The sequence below is a fragment of the Mastigoproctus giganteus genome, chromosome 1 (genome assembly GCF_048544385.1).
Source record: "Mastigoproctus giganteus isolate SK-2022 chromosome 1, ASM4854438v1, whole genome shotgun sequence".
NCBI lineage: Eukaryota > Metazoa > Arthropoda > Arachnida > Uropygi > Thelyphonidae > Mastigoproctus > Mastigoproctus giganteus.
In genome coordinates, this window is record NC_143575.1 from 160198315 (window position 1) to 160222189 (window position 23875).

General features: G+C 35.7%; 1 protein-coding gene across 1 annotated transcript in view; it reads right to left on the minus strand.

Moving 5' to 3' along the window:
• Nucleotides 1–1155: 1155 nt before the first annotated feature.
• Nucleotides 1156–23875, minus strand: part of gprs (speckle type BTB/POZ protein) — a 111035-nt gene continuing 88315 nt past the window's right edge. The window contains exon 6 of the mRNA XM_090382837.1: nucleotides 1156–1723. Within this exon, the coding sequence (XP_090238963.1) occupies nucleotides 1157–1723 (567 nt within the window). The 3' untranslated portion in view covers nucleotide 1156. The remainder of the gene's footprint in view (nucleotides 1724–23875) is intronic.

The window sequence follows — 23875 nt, forward strand, 5'->3', positions numbered from 1 at the left end:
CAATGGTCTATGCCTTTCTTACCTTTAATTCCCAAATTCAACATATAATTGTAATCAATATGTCTATCTTGATCTCTAACATCTATATTTTGATGTGGCTACAGTGAGATTCTATGCATCATTTGATTTAGTGACAATGAAGGATCTGATAGTCCCCCTGCCCCCTCCACACAACATCAAGAAAAGGAAAAAGCAGTGTTGATGTGATGGTCCTCTTTGTTCAACGGCAGCTTCCAAACTGCTCACAGGGACAGACAAGAGAACCATAAGTCCTGTATACAACTTTTTAGGGAGTGGCAGCAGAATTTCCTATTTATGGATTACATGTGGATGACCCACAGAGGTGAGCTTCAAGCCATCAACCCCTAAGGACTCTCTCCACTGAATTTAGATCCCACGTCATATGGGATTTGCTGTCTTGCTCTCTGGTAGACAGATTCACAGAGTATGGGACAATGAGCTGACAACATCACAGGCAAGTGTATTTCATACCAACTTATACTATTTATTATTAGCCATATTGTGCAAGGAAGCCACAGTCTTTTGCTGAAATAAAAGAAAATAAAATTAAGATTTGTTTAAGGTTACACTGACCTAAATATAGTAATAAGATTCCCAACTATTATTGTATTACATACCAAGAAATTCGACAAAACAGAAAATACTAAGTTACCTATATCCCACAGTTTTTTCATTGGAATAAATCATAATAAGCATAAAAGTAATAGTTTCAGGATAGCTGTAATAAAAATTAAACATAAAAGTTTCCAACTGAGAAAATATTTTTAATTTGATGAACTTTGAAGCATTAAGAATAAAGTAACTAAAAAAAATTCAGAACAGAAGCCTTCTTAATAGAAAATATAATCTTAAATAAAATCTTATAGTAAAAAAAACCTGTTTATATTTTAGGAGGTTTCAGCATCTTTAAGGAAGGAAAAGAAGAGAAATGCACTTATTTCCCTCTCACAAAATTTTAACAGCAATAATTAAAGTATCTGTAAAGGAAATTCTAAAAAATAAATGGTTTAAATAAAAAATCCATCAAAGAAAACAGTGGTCAATATGCAACACCATCTGAGATCATGAAAGCATGATGACATCCCATTGTGATTACAAAAATACATAACATATAAAATGAAGAAAATATTATGGCTCAGCTCTCTGACACTGTCTTACTCCGTTTATATAGTCGGGATCGGCCCGATTTTGAAAGACGACCACCCTTTTTTTCTTGCTCATGCCCGATCCCTTCACTGTACTTTGGAGAATGACCAGAGTCGCTAGCTTGCGATGACTGGTCACCCAACAAAGATGTTTCGTGGCTTGGCAATGGACACATCAATGAAGTACGACGAAAGCGGTTAGGAGATCCAACCTTTCGAAAGTCAACACTTGAGGGATCTGCTTGATAAGCTAAGGAATTCATGATTACATGGTCAGGAACCACTCCAAGTGGATGCACCTCTCGCATTAATATTCCTGCTGGGATTTTGTAAAACTCAATGCACTCCAAAAAGTTGGACATAATCTCCCTTAGGTCAGTGCTTGGAACCATGTCACAATATCGTTTGCTCCAATGAATAGCTGCTTGAAACTTTGTTAGTTCTTCAGCTTGTAATTCTTCACGGGACAAGATTAGACGGACAACATGCTCTGGAAGCAAGGCAAATGATCCAAGGCTCAATACTTCATTTCCGTGGGAGTCCACATATTCTAATACCTGAAAAAAAATTAAGAAAGAGAAGAAAAAAACATTAAGCTCAATCATAAATCACTAATTTTTAAATTACACATGCTTCTTTGCTTCTTCGCTAACATGGCTTTCTGATCCCAATATGTAATATGTTAGGGTCGGAATCATTAATTTCTGTTGAAAATGAATTAACTTTTTTGAACCAAGCTAAATCTAAAATCAACTATTACAAAAATAACTAATGGAAGAAGAGAGAGAGAGAGAGAAAAAACATTTTGATGTAACACAGCATTTATTTTATCAAATATCAATTAATCATTATCAAAAACTGACAGAGAAATTAATGTACAGCTACAGTATTCTTCCATAAAATATGCAGTCCATTCTAATAAGCGAATGAAGAAAGAAAACAATGATATTTTATTGCCAGAATGTAAATGTAGCCTCCTCTCATTCTGTGTAGCAGGAGTCACCAACTGGTGGACCGTGGTCCACATCCAGATCACCAATGATTTTTTTTGAACCATGAGTGATCTATAATGAAATGAACCTAAATCAATAATGTGTACATAAAGTAATTATCTTAGTTTTGATTTTTGTAAGTTCCTTCTGGGCCAGATTTACATATAAGCTAAACAAGTTACAGCTTAGAGCCTGAGATTACAAGAGGCTTGCTACATCTTAAAAAAATCCTTTTTTAATATTGTCAGGTGAACCATAAACATCATAAAAAATTAAGATAATTTTTGTTGTGGTTTTGACTTTCATTGTTAATCGCTTGATACTTCAAGCGACTCGCTTGCTGATAACAGTAAACAGCAGGATGAGACAATGATTTAACATAAGTTAATAGAGAATATGTACAAATGTAACTTGCCTTTTTATAATATATATTACATGCCTATCAAAGCCTGTTTAATTGTACAACTTTTTTTTGCATAAAATTAATAAAATATCAATTTATTATTATTTGATGGAGGGGGAAAAGGGCCTCATACACATTATAGCTTAGGGCCACAACAAGTTTAAATCTGGCCCTGAGTTCCTTAATTCAATGTGACATTTAAAAAATTAATCATACATAATAAAGTGAATGTACCTATCTTTATGTTCAGTATTCTTTAATAAAACTGAATAAGAAAATGGAAATAAATTGATATTTTATCAATTGTATGCAAACAAGCATCAGGACCACAATGAGTGACACACTATATGACATGGACCATGAAGAAAATTAATTGATGATCCTAATTTTTTTTTTTTTTTAACTGTATAGGGGGTCAATAGATGAAACTGACAACACGAATAACAAGGACTTCCCAGTGGCACAACCATCACAAGTACGTGATGCACACCAGAAAATAATTATGAGTCACAATTTATTAGACATAGTCCTGATGACAAAAGGAAGGGGAATTATAAATTAGAAGTATAGGTTGGAGGTTATAACTCATTAGTTAGTGAAAATCTAAATAGTTAATAACAGTAGCCAACACGATTTTTACCTTCAAGAATGTAAATGCTGTTTTTAACCAATTTTTATGCATAGATTTTGAAAATCGGAATGTTAGTTTCACATCACGTCACAGTTATTAAATATAGAGGGAATTACATTTTACCAAAATATGCCAATTTTGCATAATCTAACCAGTGATGTATGACGTACTGATTTATTTTAAGAGATATAAGCTAATTCTCTTAATTTTAACAATCGATTCTAGCCTCAGTTTTCTTGTGATTAACATAATCAGACTTCTACCTATGGTTCTTAGGTTCACATTATGATGCAACATTTTACAATTTGAAGAGAGCACACAGTGTTTTTGGTGAGGATTTTTGTAGACTCTGCCAAGGTTTTCCAAGTATTAATTGACTGTAACATGTTCTCAGGGTTGTATGACAAATATATCTGTATGACATATATATCTGGTATGTCTATAAAAAGCAAGCATGCTATAATATATCCAAATATACCTTCTGCAATTTGGCATGTTCCACACAGTACTAGTGCCCCCAAAACGTGGGATAACAGTAGTGGGGAAAATAATAGTGATCAAGTTCAAGTTGAGGACTCCCCAGAAGCCTCCACTTCACAAGATGTTGCCTATCAGCCAGTAAGTTCAGGTAGTGACGTACATTTAATTAAACAAGATGAGTTGAATGATTTGGTCCGAGACTTAAATTTGCCGAAAGAACAAGTTACTGGTTCTAGATTACAGCAGTGGAATATACTCTCAGCAGAAACAATGATTTCAGCATTTCAAAAAAGATACAAAAAGTTTTTGAAATATTTTGCTATGAAGCAAAGTATATGCTTTTGCAAAGACATTATTGAACTTCTGAAATAACTAGGTGTCGTGCATAAATCACATGAATGGCATTTATTCATAGATGCCTCAAAATTAAGTTTAAAAGCAGTTTCGCTTCATAATGGTAACAAATTTCCATCAGTTGGACTTAAAGAAAGTCATAAAAGCAATACTACGGTTCTACATGCAATAAAATACCAGGATTATGTTTGGAACATATGCAGTGATCTTAAGGGTATTGGTTTGCAGGTGGAGTTTCACAAAATATTTTTGTGTTTGTGGGACAGCCATGTGACAGAAGAACATTATGTTGTGCAACATTGGGACAAGTTCATAACAGGGCAATGTAATGTAAAATATATTCCTTTAGTGCAATCAAGCAATGTTCTTTTTTTTGTTAATTCATTTAAAGTTAAATGAATTATAGAGAATGTATAATATTTATTTACACTTGTATTACAAACTTGAATTATACATATATATCCCTTTATTTTAACATTAAATGTGGTACATCTTTTGATGTAGATGTGATAGATTTTTTATGGTGATTTTCAGAATCAATGCATTCATTTCCTCCAGAATAACATATTTTCATTGCCAAAAATTTTTTCATATGACAAAAAATATTTTCTGTTGGCTAGTGTTATTAATAGATCATAATAATTTTGGCGCCTCCGTAGCCAGGTGGGAAGGAGCAGTAGTGCGTAGCACACGCTTCTTGATTAGACCAGGGTTCGAGCCCGTCACCACCAAATACGGAGGATGCGGAAAGGTCAGGGAATGACCACCGCATATTCGCGGAGCAATATGGCCTTAGTTGCTAATGCTCCTAAAAACCAAAACAACAACAACAACAGATCATAATGATATAGAATTTTGCCATAACATCTTAGTCAATGTTTTACATTTATGATATCTTAAAGAAAACATAAATACATAATGTCTTTGCAATCAGGAGCTTGTGGGACCATATCTGAAATTGAGAATAAGGAATTTTTAAAGTTATTAATTACATATAACTTATAAAGTTTACCAGGGGAACCTAGTTGATGAGTTACATGTTTCTTTGGGAAGCAAAATGGATTAACTTGGTCACTTTCACTTAACACATGTCAAGTAGTTTTTCAGCCAGCTGGATAGAAAATCTGAGCTTAATGTCTAAGAATCCTCACCACTGATATACTCAGCCACAATGTGAAAAAAAGTCTCCACCCTCTACACTAAACCTGATCCAAAACTCTTTCCATATGGTGTTAAAAGGGCAATAATCATAGGTGGATGCAAATGTGTTAAGCAGTTAGATAGGATTCAGAGTGGCATCTAAATGCTATATTTTTCATTACCCTTCCATCACCTGTGCCCTCATTTTAACGAAGACACTCGCATGGCACCTATGAGATGACCCCATTTTTTGGTTTAATTATTAAAAAAAAAAAAGATTTTAACTTTTATACTGAATTGAAAATGGTAATCTATTAATAATCTACTTACTAAACTCAATTAAAAAAAATATTAAATGAAAATAGAGAAATGCGAAACCATGTTATATGGAACTAAGAACCAGTACAAAAAGGGGGGTTATGTTCCAAAAGCTAACAAAAATATGCCATTTTTTTTTATAACTATCGGAAGCTTAATTTTTATAGTAGTAATAACTTAATATTTTAACTTTATTTTTATAATAGTAGTAACTTAAATAGTAATAAATGAAAACATCTTACCTTACAAACTGTGAAACATATTACGTCAGATAATGTACTTTCATTTAATTTTCTTTCTCTTCATCGCTGCTAAGCACAATCAAACGAGAATGTTTTCTCTGTTGCTGAATATCTTCACCTTCCAAACTTTCTTCTGCAGCATCTTGATTTCGTGTATCTTCTGCTCTCTTCAAAGAATCAGTAATCTGGGTTTGTTTGCTTTTTCTTGATACATCTTTATAAATTTCATGGTATGGAGCTAAACATTTTTGAAGCTCCCTTTTGAACTTTGTGCTCCTTTCAGTCGAAGGATCTGCATTCAAAAAATATGATAATTGCTCAGCTAACTTTATGCCTTCCCGTATGCTTTTTAGTGTAAAATTTGGAAATTCAGAATTTTATTCTGCACTATCATCCTCTGAATTGATTTGGTTTAGCTCTGATGCCATTTCCACCAAATCCACTTCACCAGCCTCTTTTTATACCAGTAATTCATGAACATCTTCAGTAGTTATATCATCAAAACCTTTCCCACCTACTGACTTAGCAAATTCTACTATCGTATCGATTTAATTTTCTGCCAGTTTGACGGTCAAACTTCAACCACATTTCCTGAATGAACTGACTCTGGCCATACTTTTTTTGCCAACATGCATTTAATGTTGACGGTTTTACTTCTTTGAGCAATAAAGCTATGATTCCGATACAGTCCACAATTGAAAAATGTTTCCATGCCTCCATCATTTCAATAGATTCGGAATCAATTTTTTCCAAAATCCATTGTAACGATTTTCTGATGTAATGAGCTTTAAAGGTAGATATAATGCCTTGATCCAATGGCTGAATTAAAAAAGTTGCATTAGGTGGTAGGGACATTACTTCAACGTTTGGATGACTTAAACCTTTTGGATGGCCTGGTGCATTATCCAATAGTAATAAAACTTTGAAATCTATATTCTCCAGCTTAAAATACTTTTCCACATCTGGCACAAAACAATTTAAAAACCATTCTTTAAACAAACTGGTGGTTATCCAAGCTTTTTTATTTGCTTTCCAATATACCGGTAATGCATTTTTATTTGCACCTTTCATTACATGAGGATTAGAGGATCTATAAACCATCATAGGTTTTATCATGTAATCTCCTAATGTGTTACTGCACATAAGTAATGTTACACGATCTTTCGATGCCTTAAAACTTGGTACAGTTTTCTCTTTTTTTGAAATAAACGTTCTGTTGGGCATTTTTTTCCACCAAAGGCCTGTCTCATCAGCATTGAAAACTTGATGTGGTGTGTAACTGTGCTCTTCAATAATTTTTTGAAATTCCTCTGCATACTTCTTGGCAGCTTCATTATCAGCCGATGCACTTTCCCCTTGAATTTTTATGTTATGTAACGAGAAGCGGTTTTTAAATCACTCAAACCAATCTTTACTGGCAACAAACTCCGGGTTAACAGAAGATTCTCCATTTTCTTTTAAATGGTTATAAATTTTTAGTGCCTTTTGTTTAAATACATTTCCGTCTAATGGGATCCGTTTTTTACTGCTATTATCAATCCAAATGCTGAGTGCTTTTTCCATTCTCAATTATTGGTGCTCTGAGACGAGCTGTCATATTTGCAGATATGAAAGATCCTGTAGCAACAGCAGTTTTAATTTTCTGTTCATTTTTATTTATGGTCTGGATTGTTGCTTCATTTAAATTTAAACTTTTTGCAACATATGATACCTTTCCCCCTTTTTTTTTTTAAGACTATCCAAAATTTGTATCTTTGATGCAAAAGAAATAAAGTTTCTTTTGAGCAGTGCTTTTTTGCTTTCCGTGGACATAATTTATGGCTGGAATTCAATTCACAACAAAGAATAAAGTTTAGTAATACATACCCAGAAAAATGAATAAACGATCAAATAAAAACCAAAATAACCTTACAAAAACCTTAAGTCACGAACTGCACACTTTGAAGTCAAAATTTTTTATGCTCTCAAACAAGCACGGATCCTAATCCAGGGATCTCCCAAAAAATACAGTGGACCCTTGCTTTATGATTGGTTCACTTAATCAAATCACTTCATGATAAAATACTGGTTTAAATGGCATTTCTAATAAGCGAATATAGGAGGAATATTATCCACAGGCCATAAAAGTAAAGATATAAAGCACAAATTTAATTTTATTACCTTACCAATTAACAAAGTTAAAAGATATGTGAAAATCGGAAGAATATTTTCCAATTAGCAAAATAAAAATAAATTTATGCTTGCATACATAGCTTAATGAATACATACTTTAATATGTACATACTAATTGATATTTCTGTTCACTGACTTTTTTTTGGTTGTAAAATTTAAAACAGTAAAAACGATAAGCAATTAATAACAAATAACAGGGCGCACACACACACACACAAGTTGCAAGTGAGATACAGAGTAATAAGTTTCTGATAATTATTTGTTTTTATATGATTGAATATTTGATGGAAGGGGAAACACATTTCACCATAACGTGAAAACCCACGGAATTCCAGCTATCAGTACTATAGCAAATGCAAAAAGATCGAGTTTACTACCCATTTAATAATTAGATTACACTAACAGAAAAGCCCAATAAAACAGAAAGTGCAAATTGTTTTTATTGTTTTATGGTAGTGACCTCCAGAAATGTGCTTTAGAAAAATATCACAAAGGCGATAATGACTAGCGAGTCAACAGGGATTCACAAAATGGAATGGAAATGTTTAAAAATTACATCCAACATAATAGAAGGGTTTTCCCAGTACAAAAGCGAAAAAATACCGTGTTATGCGAAACAGTGTTATTTAAGTACCGTGTTGTGTAAGGATTGTCACAATTCTTAAACTGTGTTAGAGCAAAACTGTGTTGTAGAAGTACCGTGTTATATGGGGGTTGCCTCTATTTATATTTTTTTTAGAATTTAAGGTCACTCATCCCTGGATTGCAACACAGTAGTTCACACAGAATCTCGCAGATGCAACACGATCATCTCTATTTTTGTCAGCAAAACAAAAGCTCTATAGCAAGATCAGACACCTGTCACTGACATCTTGCAGATGCCACATGAGAATGGGAATTGCCTGGAAGAAAGATTAGATGCTGTTGCTTGCTTGATGTCAAATTCCAAACAAAAAATCATACATCAAAATGAGAATATAATCATTTAGAGAATATTGGTGGGCAAAGGTTCGTGACATTATTTCATTTCAGTTAAAAAAAAATAACAAAAGAACATTAAAAAAAAGTGGCAGCTGCCACATACCATACTACAAAGGTTAGGGGATAAACTGAGAAAAAGGTACAAATCTTCCTTGATTAACTCCAGGAAACTCCAAGAAACAAGGAATTATGTTGAATTCATAGTTTGTATTCAAAGAATTTACTAATTTTAACATAATGTACCAGACAAAAGGGGGGTGCAGAGACTAGACATTGAGAGAGTTGAATAGCTTATAAATAAACTAAAAAATTTGAACACTTTGCATTTGGACTGAAGACCAATCATTCAAATGTACTACTTTCCATCAGTTCTGAAGAGGACTAAGGAAAAATTTTGTGTTGAAAAACACATTTAATGAGTTATAGAATATTTTACATTGAAAAAAGGCAGAAATTACATTTGACATTTTATGAACTAATAAAAAGAGTGAAAAATACACTGTTTAACCACTCTGAACAGTAATTTAGAATTTCTTACAAACAAGGGTATGGGAGACTTCTGACAAATCTGATACAAGTGCAAAGTCCAAAAAAATAGTAACTCAAAGGAGATAAATTTGGTTTAGAGGTTGCTAGCTTTTGGGAGGTTTTTTTTGGATAATAAATCACATAGTTTAATCAGCACCAATTATCAAATAAAATAAATGTTCTGTTTACACTCCAACATAAGCAGGTATGTCCAAGTTTCCTTCCCATGAGTTTCCATGAGCAGATAAATCACTTGACAAGTGTGTTAACATTAAATTCAGAGAAACTCATGAAAAGGGTTATATGTAATATAGCACTTCCAAAAATATGGTCAGCAAGTTACTTCTGCACTATGTGTTTGTTAAACAAATGGGAATCGGTCTGCAAAACAAGTCAATGCAATTATTGGTTTTTACTAATCATGACTAACAGCAATTTTTTAAACACACAGTACGCCATATAAACTTGAAGAGGGAGAAAGCTTAAATTGTGGCTCTCACAATTTAAGTGGGAAACAAATCTAGCTGTAGCAGGAGAATACAGTATGCATGAAAATTTGTGTTAGGCATAAATAACTATAAATTTAATCTGACAAATATAGACCCTCCCAAATTATACTGCTTTTTTTTTTTTTTTTGAAGAAATTATCAATATTCTGTTGAGTTAAGGTCCTGTTGTATAATTTTTGTACCATTACTGCAGACAATAATGTTATTTACCATTATTTTCTGCCATTTCATAACTATGTTCTTCATTTCTGTTAGAATTAACATTTCATCAGAAATAGTGCATATAAATAACTCAATAAGAACAAATGCTAAAAGAAAGTGGAATAATGGGAAGGATAAATAATATAATCTGCAATAACTCAAAATATTAATCAAAAAGATAAAATTAAAGTATATTAAACTATAGTGAGACCTATAATGATGTACACAACTGAGACAAGAGAACAATAGAAAAAAAAAATGAAACTACAACAGTGAAAGCAATAAGGAAGATTAATAAAATATTAAAAAGGATAAAATTAAAAACGAATAAATTAAAAATCAACATAGAATTCAAACCCAATTAATGAATGAATGAATACATAAAAGGAAAAAGAATGGGGAAAACAAATAGAAGGAATGGAGAGTGAGAGATGGATAAGAATAATAAAGAACTGGAACTTTGATTGTCCATAATCAAGCAAAGCAAGAGGAAGGCCTAAAGAGATGGACACAGTGTACAGTGTGTGTTGATTGTCAAGCAGCACTGGGCCCCCCCCCCAAAATTGCATTAAAACATCTGTGTAAATGCCCCAACTCTGTAAATGCCAGAGGTAGTGTAAGTTTTGGTGTTAGTGTGCATAGTGTAGCATTGGGTCGTGTTGGTCTGTTGTTCCTCCAGCCACAAGGGACCCACGAAGCCCATCCTTTGCCCCGAGGAGGTAGCCAGATATAGTAGGAGATAGATATAGTCTGTAGCAGGAGCAAAGGCCCTGGATCTGAGCTTGCCAGGGAGGGGCCCAGGAAAGAAAAAGAAAAAAAAAAAAAAAAAAAAAAAGAGCCTTGGAAGGTGAAAAATAGAGTTGGAGGAAGAGTGAATAGATGAAGATAAGAAAGGTGGATGATATGAAGACCTATCATAAACTCAATAGGCAGGATCCCTAATGGAAAAAGAAGAAGCTTGAGACAACTTCTGCCTTTATGGCCCCTCAATGTGGGCATCTGTATGGGGGGGGAGAGAGAGAGAGAGAGAGAGAGCACACATTCCAGTGATGTTGCTTCCCCCAGATTAGCATCACTAGGATCCAACACCCACAGCCTAGATTCAAAGTTACTACTACTATAGGAATCTAGTGTGTTTGCCATGTGCTATAGTTAGTGGACATTCAGAAGGGGGGGGGGATACCAGTGGTTGAGGGACCAAATTCAACAGACCATTTTGGCCTCTGCTTTGACAAGGTGAGCGGTGCTGGGATGCTTGCCCAGGATCAATTGGCTAATGGATTCACCTGTGAGTATCATGCTGAAACCAAGTCCCCATTCACATGGTCAAAGGGCGAGGATTCAAAATGGTGGAGGTGTGAATATTGTGTTTGGATAGTCCTGGCATCTTGATCCTTAGCACATTTATTGCTTGCCAGGTAGTGAGCATTCTTCCAAACTCTGGTGGGTGAGGAATATGGGCACTGAAAAAAAAATAAAAAAACTATGAATCTTGATAATGCAAATGATTCTTCTGGGACCACCAAAACTATCACTACCAGAAAACTACGTTGTTGATGCAGATAATATCAACCCAGCAAAGACTAATACCAATGCTCAGAAAACTTCATATCTGACTGCACAATTACCCCCAGGTCCTTTTCATTCTCTACCATACTGAGTGTAGTACTCTGGGGTTACTAATTAAATGCAGTACATTACATTTGTCAATGTTAAGCTTCAGTTGCCACCTCTTAGCCCACCTGCTCAACTTTTCTAGATCCTGTTGCAACAGCATACTGTCATTGGTGTCATTAATAAATGCAGAAAACAACAATGGACCCAATACTGAATCCTGAGGGCCTCCACTAAAAACATTAGTCCACAAAGAGCAGTGATCACTGATTACCACTCTGTCTTCTCCCACTCAACCATCTCTTTACCCATAGCAGCAATTTGCCCACAATGCTACACTGCTCCAATTTGTACAGCAGTCTTCCATGTGCAACAGTATCAAAAGCCTTCCTAAGATATAAGTATATGATATCAAAATTATTCTTTGCATTCAGTTCCTTTGTGACCACATCATAGTATCCAATCAAATTGGTCAAACAAGACTACCCCTTAACAAACCCATGCTGTGTCTTGTCTAGATGATCCTGCGATGCTTCTTTAACCAGTGACTCCATTAATTTTCCTGGAACAGAAGTTAAACTAACAGGTCTGTAATTACTTGTTTCACCCTTTGATCCTCCTTTATGAATTGGGGTTACATTTGCACATCTCCAGTCCATGGGTACTTCCTTTGCCACCTCCTTTAATATAACTGGATAGACCCCCCCCAGGTGCCTTATGTTTATCTTCAACAATTTCTTCTCCACTTTGTTCTCAGTTATTACAAAATCATTTAGCTCACTGCCAGAGTTTAATACACCTCTGGCATTCCCCTCCCTGAAACTGCTTAAATAAAACAAATTGTTACAAGATCCTGCAATAAATTTATTGCATGATTCTGATCTTTCGAAATCATTACATGGATATATTTTCCATATTAGAAATGATTTTAATATTATTGAAAGAGAAGGTAAATTATTAACTGACGAATGACAATACAGTGATAAATAGGTTGAATTAAAAAAAGAAAAACTATGTGCAACGAAATGAGAGATAATGAAGTAATTTTAGAAGGAAAAGAAATGTTTATCATCAATACATTTAATGTTGTTTATGATAGATTAATTGCTGAAATAAATTGACAAAGAGAAGTATACACCGATATTTTAGATACTTTTAAAATATTTATAAATCTTTATTTAGATGAAACCGAATTCAACACTAATACAGATAAATTAACAAGTATATACAAAAATTACATTAACTCGGAAAAGTTTAATGATGAAGTTATCCAATTTTTACTGTTTATTAAGGGAGAAAATAATATGAATGAAATGTATATCATCATTAATAATGGCTTAAGAGCTACATTTCTCAACAGCGCTGAAACAATATTAAAAATATTTTTAACAACGCCAGGCTGGGCAGGGCAGGGCAGTAATGCAAGCTGGGAATGGTCATTTGCTGTTCTCAAACGAGTAAAAACTATTTTAGGAATATTGCACTTCAAGATAAAATGAGCAATTTATCATTTTTATTTATTGAATCTGAACTAGTAAATAGCATTAATTACGATGATTTAATATATATTTTTGACAAGGAAAAAATATTTATGCAAATAAATTGTATGAAATCATAATTTGGCTATTGCATGGCTACTTTATAATGTACCTGCAATTATTTACTGCTGACAAACAAGATGTAAATGTTTCTATAATATTTTTGTAATACAATTTTTGATATTGTTTTGTAATTAAACTAATTTGTCATACTTATTTGTGTATTATGCTTTATTATTGTTGGGCTCCCAAATTTATGGTGTTCACCTATCATCATGATATGAAATAAGGATGCTACTTGTGAAAGGGCTTGTGATCACGAAACACAAAGATAGAAGCCGATTTGCTGACCATGTGATGACCCATCAGAGTGGCTGGTCATCATGCCCTCACAGGCTGTGCGACACAGAGCTTAGTTCAGTACTCCTGTTTATATTTCACAGTATTACATTTGTGTTTAAACAGATCGGTAAAAATGATTGTTTTTTTTTTTTTTTCCTTATTATATTTAGCATTAGCATTTAGCACATTTCATGCAAGAAAGCAAGCTTATGCAGCATCAGCCAAAAAAAAAAGAAACCACTTCCACTTCACCCCTCTGTTCATTCAAAATACCTGTCCAGCTGAGCCTTAAACTTATTTAGGCTATCAACTTCCAGGACAAGGGATGGAAGTCTGTTCCACCAACCAACCACCCGCTGGCCAAAGGCAAATTTCCGCACGTCTATCCTCAAACATTGCTCAAATGTTTGCTCAAGCATGCTCAAACATTCAAGGCTTTATACACCTCTATCAGATCACTTCGCTGGTGCATAGTCTCCAGACATTGTAATTTTCAAAACTTAAGCCTTTCTTCGTAAGAGCACCCCTTTGTTCCATTAACTAATCTTGTTGCCCTTCTCTGTACTCGTTCCAGCAGCTCTACATCCATCTTGAAATGAGGCCTCCAGACCTGTATACAGTACTCTAGGATAATCACCTCCTTATCCCTGCTAGAAAAATTCCTGTATATCATTGACAATACACCATGAGCTACTCTTGCAGCCCGTCTGCACTGCTCAGAGAACTTCATATCTGCCTGCACAACCACCCCCAGGTCCCTTTCATTCTCTACCACTGTCAGTGTAGTACCATAGAGTTGATACATTGCTCTGGGGTTGCTGTTTCCCATGTGTAGTACTTTACATTTGTCAATGTTAAACTTCATTTGCCACCTCGAAGCCCATCTCCTCAACCTTTCCAGATCCTGTTGCAGCAGCATAGTGTCAGTAGTGTCCTTGACAACCCTGCCTACCTTTGTATCGTATCGTCTGCAAACTTCGACATTAAGCTTGATATACCATCATCAATATCATTTATGAATACAGAAAACAATAATGGACCCAACACTGAGCCCTGAGGGACTCCACTAATAACATTAGTCCACGATGAGCAGTGTCCATTGATTACCACTCTCTGTCTTCTCCCCCTCAGCCAACCCTTTATCCACAGCAGCAATTTGCCTTCAATGTCACACTGCTCCAATTTGTGCAGCAGTCTTCCATGTGCAACAGTATCAAAAGCCTTTCTAAGATCCAAATATATAATATCAAAGTTATTCCCTGCATCCAGTTCCCTTGTGACTGCATCATAGTATCCAATCAAATTGGTCAGGCAAGACTTTCCCTTAACAAAACCATGCTGTGTCCGAGCTATAACTGAAGTCTTGTCTAAATGATTCTGCAGTGCTTCTTTAACTAGTGCCTCCATTAATTTTCCTGGAACAGAAGTTAAACTCACAGGTCTATAATTACTTGTGTCAGCCTTTGATCCTCCTTTGTGAATTGGGGTCACATTTGCACATCTCCAGTCTGTGGGTACCTCCTCTGAGTCCAAGGAAGCTCTCATAATTATGGCTAAGGGTTTGCTTACTTCCTCTGCTGCCTCCTTTAATATAACTGGATAGATCCCATCCACCCCGGGTGCCTTTCTTGTGTTTATCTTCAACAATTTCTCCTCCACTTTACTCTCAGTTATTACAAGATTCTCTAGCTTACTGCTAGAGTTGAATACACCTCTGGCTTTCCCCTCGCTAAATAACTCCTCATGTGTGAATGTCGATGCAAAATATTCATTTAGTGTGTTAGCTACCTGAGCAGGATCATCAACAGTTGACCTATCGATATCAAGTGGACCAATCTGATTCACCCCCTTCCTTCTAGAGTTTACATAAGTAAAGAACTCTTTGCTGTTTTTCTTTGCATCCCTTGCCAAGGATTTCTCGTAATCTGCCTTCGCCTGCCTAACCTCCTTTGTAACTTGGTTACAGATCAACTTGTATCTATCATAGGCTTCTGTGTCATGTGTTAATTTGTATTTGGAAAATTAAATGCACTAGGCATAATCCTTATGGGTTTTGATAATTAACTATATAATATCGGTGTAAATACACCATAGTTAACCCATAGATTTGACCTACGATTGTAGCGTAGAAGGCATCGTTTTAATTGTATCTCATAATGTGGTTGCCTTCACAACAAGATAGCTACTACTGAATTACTTCAAATAAATAACACTTCTCTAGTAGAGAAGACTACTAGAGAAGCGTTACCACCACCCAGACGATCATTTCGAAGCTTTTTGGCTTCATCATCAGTGGGCGGGTAGGTAATACAACAAGCCATCTCAGTTGCGAAGTTATATCCACATTATGAGAGATGCCAGAGATCTCATAATGTGTTCTGCCACATGCCAGAACATATTATGAGATACAATTAAAACGATGCCTTCTACGCTACAATCGCAGCTCAAATCTATGGGTTAACTATGGTGTATTTACACCGATATTATATAGTTAATTATCAAAACCCATAAGGATTATGCCTAGTGCATTTAATTTTCCAAATACATTACCACCACACCCATCTGGCATCTCTCATAATGTGGATATAACTTCGCAACTGAGATGGCTTGTTGTATTACCTACCCGCCCACTCATGACGAAGCCAAAAAGCTTTGAAACGATTGTCTGGGTGGTGGTACGCTGAAAATAAATAACAGTAGTCTTCTCTTAGAGAAGCGTTATTTATTTGAAGTAATTCAATAGTAGCTATCTTGTTGTGAAGGCAACCACATTATGAGCTACAATTGAAACGATGCCTTCTACGCTACAATCGTAGCTCAAATCTATGGGTTAACTATGGTGTATTTACACCGATATTATATAGTTAATTTGTATGTATCCCATGCATGTTTCTTCTCTGCCATATGCCTCATCAGTTCATCTGACATCCATTTAGGCCTAAACCTTGAACAATATTTCTTAGTTGGTATGTAAAGCCTAGTAGCTTCCAAGATAAGTTCTTTGAATGCTTCCCATTTTGCATTTGCTGTTGGTAACATCATCAGTTGGTCCCACTGTATAGAATTTAAATACTGTCTAAGTCCATCGTAGTTGCCTTTACGAAAGCAATAACCCTTCCCTTTACCCCTAATGGTAGTTACCTCTTTGAGTAAATCCCACTTCAGCACACTGTGATCACTGCCACCTAGTGCTCCATTTATCTGCAGATTCTTAATGCATGAAGAATCACTGCTGATAATCAAATCAAGAGTATTGCTCCCTCTAGTTGTCTCCCGAACATGCTGATGTAGAAAAAAATCATCCAATAAATCCACAAAAGCCTTGCTAGTGTGTGAGTGACCAGCCCCCAAATTCCAGTCAATATCTGGGAAATTAAAATCTCCCATTATAAGACTCTCTGATTTACTGGCCCACTATTTCCCTGTACAGTTTCTTATTATACTCATCAGAGTCATTAGGCCTATAGCACACTCCTACTCTCAATTTTGATCTCCCAATGCTTATGTCACACCAAATTGACTCGACACTGCACTGTCCAGCGATGTCCACTGGCTTCACTTCCTTGGATTTTATGTATTTCTTAACTAATAGCATAACTCCTCCTCCCTTCCTATCCAGTCTATCCTTTCTGTAGACGTTGTACTCCCCAAATTCCAGTTCTGCATTCCTTATATCTGTGTGACACCACGTCTCTGATATCCCAACAATATCTGCCTTTGATGTTTTGAGCAATACCTCAAATTCATCAAATTTATTTACTAAACTCCTAGCATTGGTGTACACGCAAGTATACATGCACCTATTTCTATTCTTAGCTACCCTAACACAACCCATGTGTTTACTTGTACCGCAATGACTCCCAGACTGCTGGGAGTTATTGCGGTACAAGTTCTGCATCTTGGTTTTCAGGCTTCTGCTCATTGCAATAGAAGCAGTGCAAGAATCTCTTTCACCTCTGCCAGTGGCTACTGTTAATCTATTTGTCTTTGTCTCCCCCCAAGCTAGCAGTTTTCCGACCCACCTAACACTGCCTCGATAGCATCAGCAAATATTCTTGCACCCTTTCTATTTAAGTGTATCCCATCCCTGTAGAAGCAATCTCTCCTGTTAACAAGTACAGACCAGGCTGAAAAAAATTCTACCCCTTGAGCCTTGCACAATCTTTCCAGGGCCGAATTGATTGACAAGGCTCTCATCATATGCTCCCTCCTATCGTGTCTGGGCAGAATTGCAGACACTTTCAAATTCAACCTTATTTCACGGCTTTTTTTCAACAGTGACCTGTACTTGTTAAGCAATTCTGCTGGTCTCCTACTCTTGATATCATTAGTGCCAACGTGTACAACTATATCACCTTTTGTGCCCTTAAAAGATGATATCTGCTCTACAACGTCATCAACCTTTGCTCCTGGCAGACATACCCTGGTCCTGTTCCACCTATCCTTTTTACAAAGCATGTTCCCCGTTTCCCTGACAATAGAGTCACCAACAACTACTAGTTCTTTGGGACCAGTGCATTCTGCCTTGGGGGGTTGCCGCTGTGTTGCACGATGACCAAGTGCAAGCTCTGGCATTGATGTGGGCAGCTGAGAGCTTGATGGGCCCCTCAATTTAGTTCCTTCGAGGGCATCCACCCTGTCCTTCAAGCTCTCATATAGGCCCATAAGAACGCCGTGTTGTTGCCTGATTTCGATACACTCCTTGCATCGCGCACACACAAAGACATCCCCCATGGCAATATCATGTCCCGTACCTGAATGCTCCACAAACATCATGCAAGCTGTGCATTTTAGAAGGCTGTGATTCAGAAGGCAACTGCCCCCCTCAGTTCTCCCCTGAGCCACAGCACTTCCATTAGCTTGAGCCTTTTGTTTTGCTGCTCTGGTCTGAGTCACGATTTCTTTTAATTTAAATAAAATTTCAATTTCAGTTTATAACCCTAACTTATCTCCCAACACAGTTATAACTGGATATATATTTTTAAGTGTCAAGTTTTAATTATCTCCGAGTTCCCTTTATATAACTTCCGTATCAGTTATGTATTAATTAATTATGTTGCGTTTGTAATCTAAGTCGGTATATGTATTTAGTTAGAAGTACAATTTAAATGCCAACGAAGTTCAACAAGTTTAATAGATTTTACCGATCACTGAAAATGTTATAACCCATACTATACTAATGCTATCTAGGTTCGATATATAATGATCGTATGACAAAGACAAAGGCGGGAAGTTACGAACGGTAACTCTATGGACACTTAAGTATTAATTAACTTTAAAATCTCGCTGTCTCAATTCAGAATATACTAACGATCCTTACTAGGTCTATAAGCTACTTACAAAAAATTATTTGATGTAAAAAATATTCAATAAGCGGCTAAATAAGGCTAAAAAACTTCTCGTTCAGCGGAGTTGCGACTTGTAACACGTGGATACCCTTACCGATACTTTTATGCAATTGCAAGGCCGAGTAAAGAATAAATACACCAAATTAATCTGAAAATCACAAAATAACGCTATACTACTAAATTTAAATCAAAAGTTTTAGAAAAACAATAATTTCAAATCAATAAATAAGAAAAATCCACTTAGCGGCTTTGAACACGTCTGGCCCCTACTAGCCTCGTCAGCAATTATTATATTATGAAAACAACAGGAATTACCTTTATTTTAGATATAGGAAGCTTCTTTTCCAGCCAACTCTCCTAGTACAATGCGCTAAGCTAATAATTCTTTGGGAAGGTGATATCAATTTTCCAAAAAATGTGGGACATCTTCCCCACTGTCAGAACCGTAATGTTCAGACCCCTCGGGTCTCAACATTGAGCATTCAAGATTTCTGTCTTCAAACACCATACCTCTGACAGCAAACCATTACATGGATTGACATAAAATTAAATTTTGAAGGTCTAAAAAGCTTAATAAATATGTACCGATTATTCTCTTCGGTCCTGTAGCTTGACAGTAGAATTAAATTTAAGGGTCTAAAAAGCTTAACGGATATGGGGGGGGATTATTCTCTACAGTCCTCAAGTCGGACTAGAACTTTTTGGGGGTTCATGTTCACAGGAATAGAGCAACTCACAATTAATCCGAAACTTTTGTCTTATGTTGTAGTGTTTGTTCTTCACGCATGCGTATAAGTGACCAATCGTCGGACAATAGGAATGGTCTACGGATATTGATTGAATTTTCATGTAGTTTCATCTCTAAGGTTTCCGCAATAAGTAATTTGTGGTAGTTATTAATGAATGTTTATAATTTTTGTTTCATTAAAGCTGAATGAATGTCGTTCATTTATGCATGGAACGAAAGTTCCGATGCATTTGAATGACCCGCCCGGACAGAAGCTTCGTGTTGTTTTGCTCGAAGCTGTGCCACTCCCATGGTAGATCCTTGTTTATATAGGTTACCCGCTAACCCCCATTTAAGAATCTTCTAGTTAATTCATTTATTTCTGTTGTTAGAGAAATCTGGGTGGAAGAATATTTAAAGGCATTAAGAAATTGATTCAGCATGACCGATTTTTTGTATGGTTGGGGATGATAACTGTGGAAATGCAAAAGCATCCCCTTATTAGTGGGTTTTATATATATACTGAAATTTAGTTTTTGGTCTAATCTGTGCATGGTAAAATTAAGGAAATTTATGGAGTGGGTTTCTTCTTCAATTTCTAATTCAAATTTTAATCTCTGGTGGATGTTTTTAAAAACCTGTAGAATATTATTTATGATCAAATGATCTGTGATAATTAGGATGTCATCCAGATTTCGGATTTTTGTGCAATGTTTGTTGCGAGGTTGTTGTTATTTATTTTTTCACGGGCTAATGTTTTAACTTTGTTTATATAGGTTAACGGGTCCTTCCATAATATGTGATCCGTGGTATAAATGGATCAAGATGGATCTTTTCTAATGTCTAAGTATAGTTCAGCAATGAGTCCACTGATGTTTAGGCCCATTGGGAGGCCGAAAATCTGTTTATATATTTTTTCTTGAAAGAGAATGTAATTAGCATTTACTAATACTTTCGTTGGTTCGATGATTGTCTTTGGGAAGTCTGGTATTATTAATTTTTATGTTATCATCGTTTAAGTAGGCCCAGACTATGTCTAAGGCATAAGGTACATTTACGTTAGTGTATAGTAAAGTCACATCCAGTGAATATAACTTCATATCCTCCTTGATATGGAGATCTTTAAGGTTCATGAATAAAGCAATGTAGTTTTTTTATGTTATATGTTAGGAGTTCTCAAAGCGGTTTTAGAATTGGGTAGATGAACCTATCTAAGGAAGCAAAAGCTGAATTCTTATACGACACGATTGGACGTACTGGGTATCCTGTTTTGTGTAATTTTACTTGGCCAAATAAGGTTGGGATATTGTAAGTGCAAGCTTTAATTTGTTTAAGTTGGGCCATAGTGATGTGGTCATCTTTCCTATAAATAGTGAGCATTTTGTTATATTTGTTAACTAGGCTGTTAAACTCTGATGGTGAAACCTCTTTGTATGTCGTCGTGTCTGAAATGATGGTGTATAGTTTATTTATATAGGCTCCTTTATTGAGAATAACTATTGTATCGCCTTTGTTGGCCTTTTGCATAATGATATCACGGTTTTGTCTAAGTGTGTGTAAAGCTTTAGCTTCTTCTCTGTGTCGTTTTGTTCTTGAGGGGATAGCTGGTTTATGATTCGATTAGTCTGTTGGATTAATGTTTTTTTGAGGCAAGTCTCTAAGAGCGAACTCAAGATCAATAATCATTTGTTTCTTGGGAGGGAATCTCGGTGGTAAATTATAATTTAAACCATTATTTAATAGAGCTATTTGCTGAGAAGTTAGCATAACAGATGATAAGTTCTTTACATTATCTGATGGATTGGGGTTGTTATGGGAACCAGTGTGTAAATAGACATTGTCTCTTTGTTTGTTCACCCGGAAGTCATTAATATGTGGTAGATATCTATTTGGAAAGGTGTGGGAATTTTTATCTGAGTTTTTGGTGTTTCGGTATGCACTCTGATTCTCAAAACGATTGTGTGATGAATAATGACCTCTATTATATGGAAAATCCCTAAGGGTTTATAATTTTAGGTTGTCTATTCTCTAATGTGGTAGATTGGGCATCAATTTTTAACTGAATGGCTTGCTTTAGATTATTCCAATCAATACTGTTTAGGTGTTTTCTAAAAATATTGCAATATCGTTGAATCTGTTTAAAATATATCTTTTTTTTAGATTAAATTGAGATTTTAAAGCTAGTTTAACTATGTTGCTTGACGTAGTAGGAACTAATTTTTGTATTCCTTGGATTTTCAAACCTAGCCGAAATTTAATACCGAAATTTAGCAAATTTCGGTATTAAATTTTCAGGAAGACATGTATAGTTTAGTAAAGTTTCGGATTAATTGTGAGTTGCTATATTCCTGTGAACATGACGCCCCAAAAAGTTCTAGTCCAACTTAAGGACTGTAGAGAATAATCCCCCCATATCCATTAAGCTTTTTAGACCCCTAAATTTAATTCTGATGTCAAGCTACAGGAGCAAAGAGAATAATCAGTCCATATTTATTAAGCTTTTTAGACCTTCAAAATTTAATTTTATGTCAATCCACAAAACGGTTTCCTTGCTGCCAGAGGTATGGTGTTTGAAAACAGAAGTCTTGAATGCTCAATGTTGAGACCGAGGGGCCTGAACACAACGGTTCTGACAGTGGGGAAGATGTCCCACATTTTTTGTAAAATTGATATCACCTTCCCAAGGAATTATTAGCGCGTTGGATTAGGAGAGTTGGCTGGAAAAGAAGCTTCCTATATCTAAAATAAAGGTAATCCCTGTTGTTTTCATAATATAATAAAATATACGAATTATCGAGCACTTAATAGCTCCCTATTATCAAATTATCATATTTATATATGCAAGATTTTTTATTTTTTTTTTGGCCTCTGGTATCTTTAAAAGGGACCCCGCAAGAGCTTAGTGCTTTCAGTCAATTAGGCTTTCAGTTCAGTTTAAACAATGCGGTTTATCTACTTTCCACCTGAGATAGGCACCTCCACACAGACCTTGATGATCTTATTATGCAACTGCCTTCCCCTGTTTTATTTCTTGGGATTTAAAGAGGTGTAACGTCTTGTGGGGTAGTGCTGACATTTATGAAAGAGGATGTGTCATATGTATGTTCACTGACAATGACCTCTCTCTTCTAAATGTGGGGGCTAACACATTCTTTCACTGACATACCTTGGTCATATTCACACCTATCCTTTTTGCAGAATATATTTTCCATTTCCCTGACAAATAATTCACCAACAACAGCTACCTTCTGTGGGACAAAAGCACTCTGCTCTGGAAGATCTCCTTGTACCTTGTGTTACATGAGTGCAGTCTCCAGCATTGTGCTTGGTGGCTGAGTGTCCAACTGAGTTGGTTCTTCCTAGAGTGCATTCTTGAGTAAGGTTATGACTTAAATACTTCCTTGAATTAGGTTATGAATTTAGTACTTAAAGGTGAATTAGGTTATGAGTTGAGTTATATTAAAGATGGCAGCAATGGAACTAAGCAAACCCTTAGCCATAATTATGAGAGCATCCTTGGACTCAGTGGAAGTCCCCACAGACTGGAGCTGTACAAATGTATCCCCAATTCATAAAGGGGGATCTAAGGGGTGACACGAGTAATTACAGACCGGTTAGTTTAACTTCTGTTCTGAGTAAAATAATGGAGCCACTGGTTAAAGATGCATTGCAGGATCATCTAGACCAGACTGCAGCAATAATTCAGACACAGCATGGATTTGTTAAGGGGAAGTCTTGTCTGACAAGACAAGACTTTCCCTTAACAAACTGGGTACTATGATGTGGTTACAAAGATTATGATGTGGTTACTACATGCAAAAAATTATTTTGATATCACATACTTGGATTTCAGGAAAGCTTTTGACACTGTTGTGCAAGGATGATTACTGTACCAATTGGAGAAGTATGTTTTTAAGGGTAAGTTGCTACAATGGATAAAAGGGTGGTTGAGTGGGAGAAGATGCATGGATGATTACTGTACAAATTGGAGCAATATGGTATCAAGGGTAAATTGCTACAATGGATAAAAGGGTGGTTGAGTGGAAGAAGACACAGTGGTAATCAATGGATACTGCTCTTCATGGACTAATGTTATTAGTGGAGTCCGACAGGGTTCAGTGTTGGGCCCACTGTTGTTTTGTATTTTTATCAATGATATTGATGAAGGTATATCAGGCTTAGTATTGAA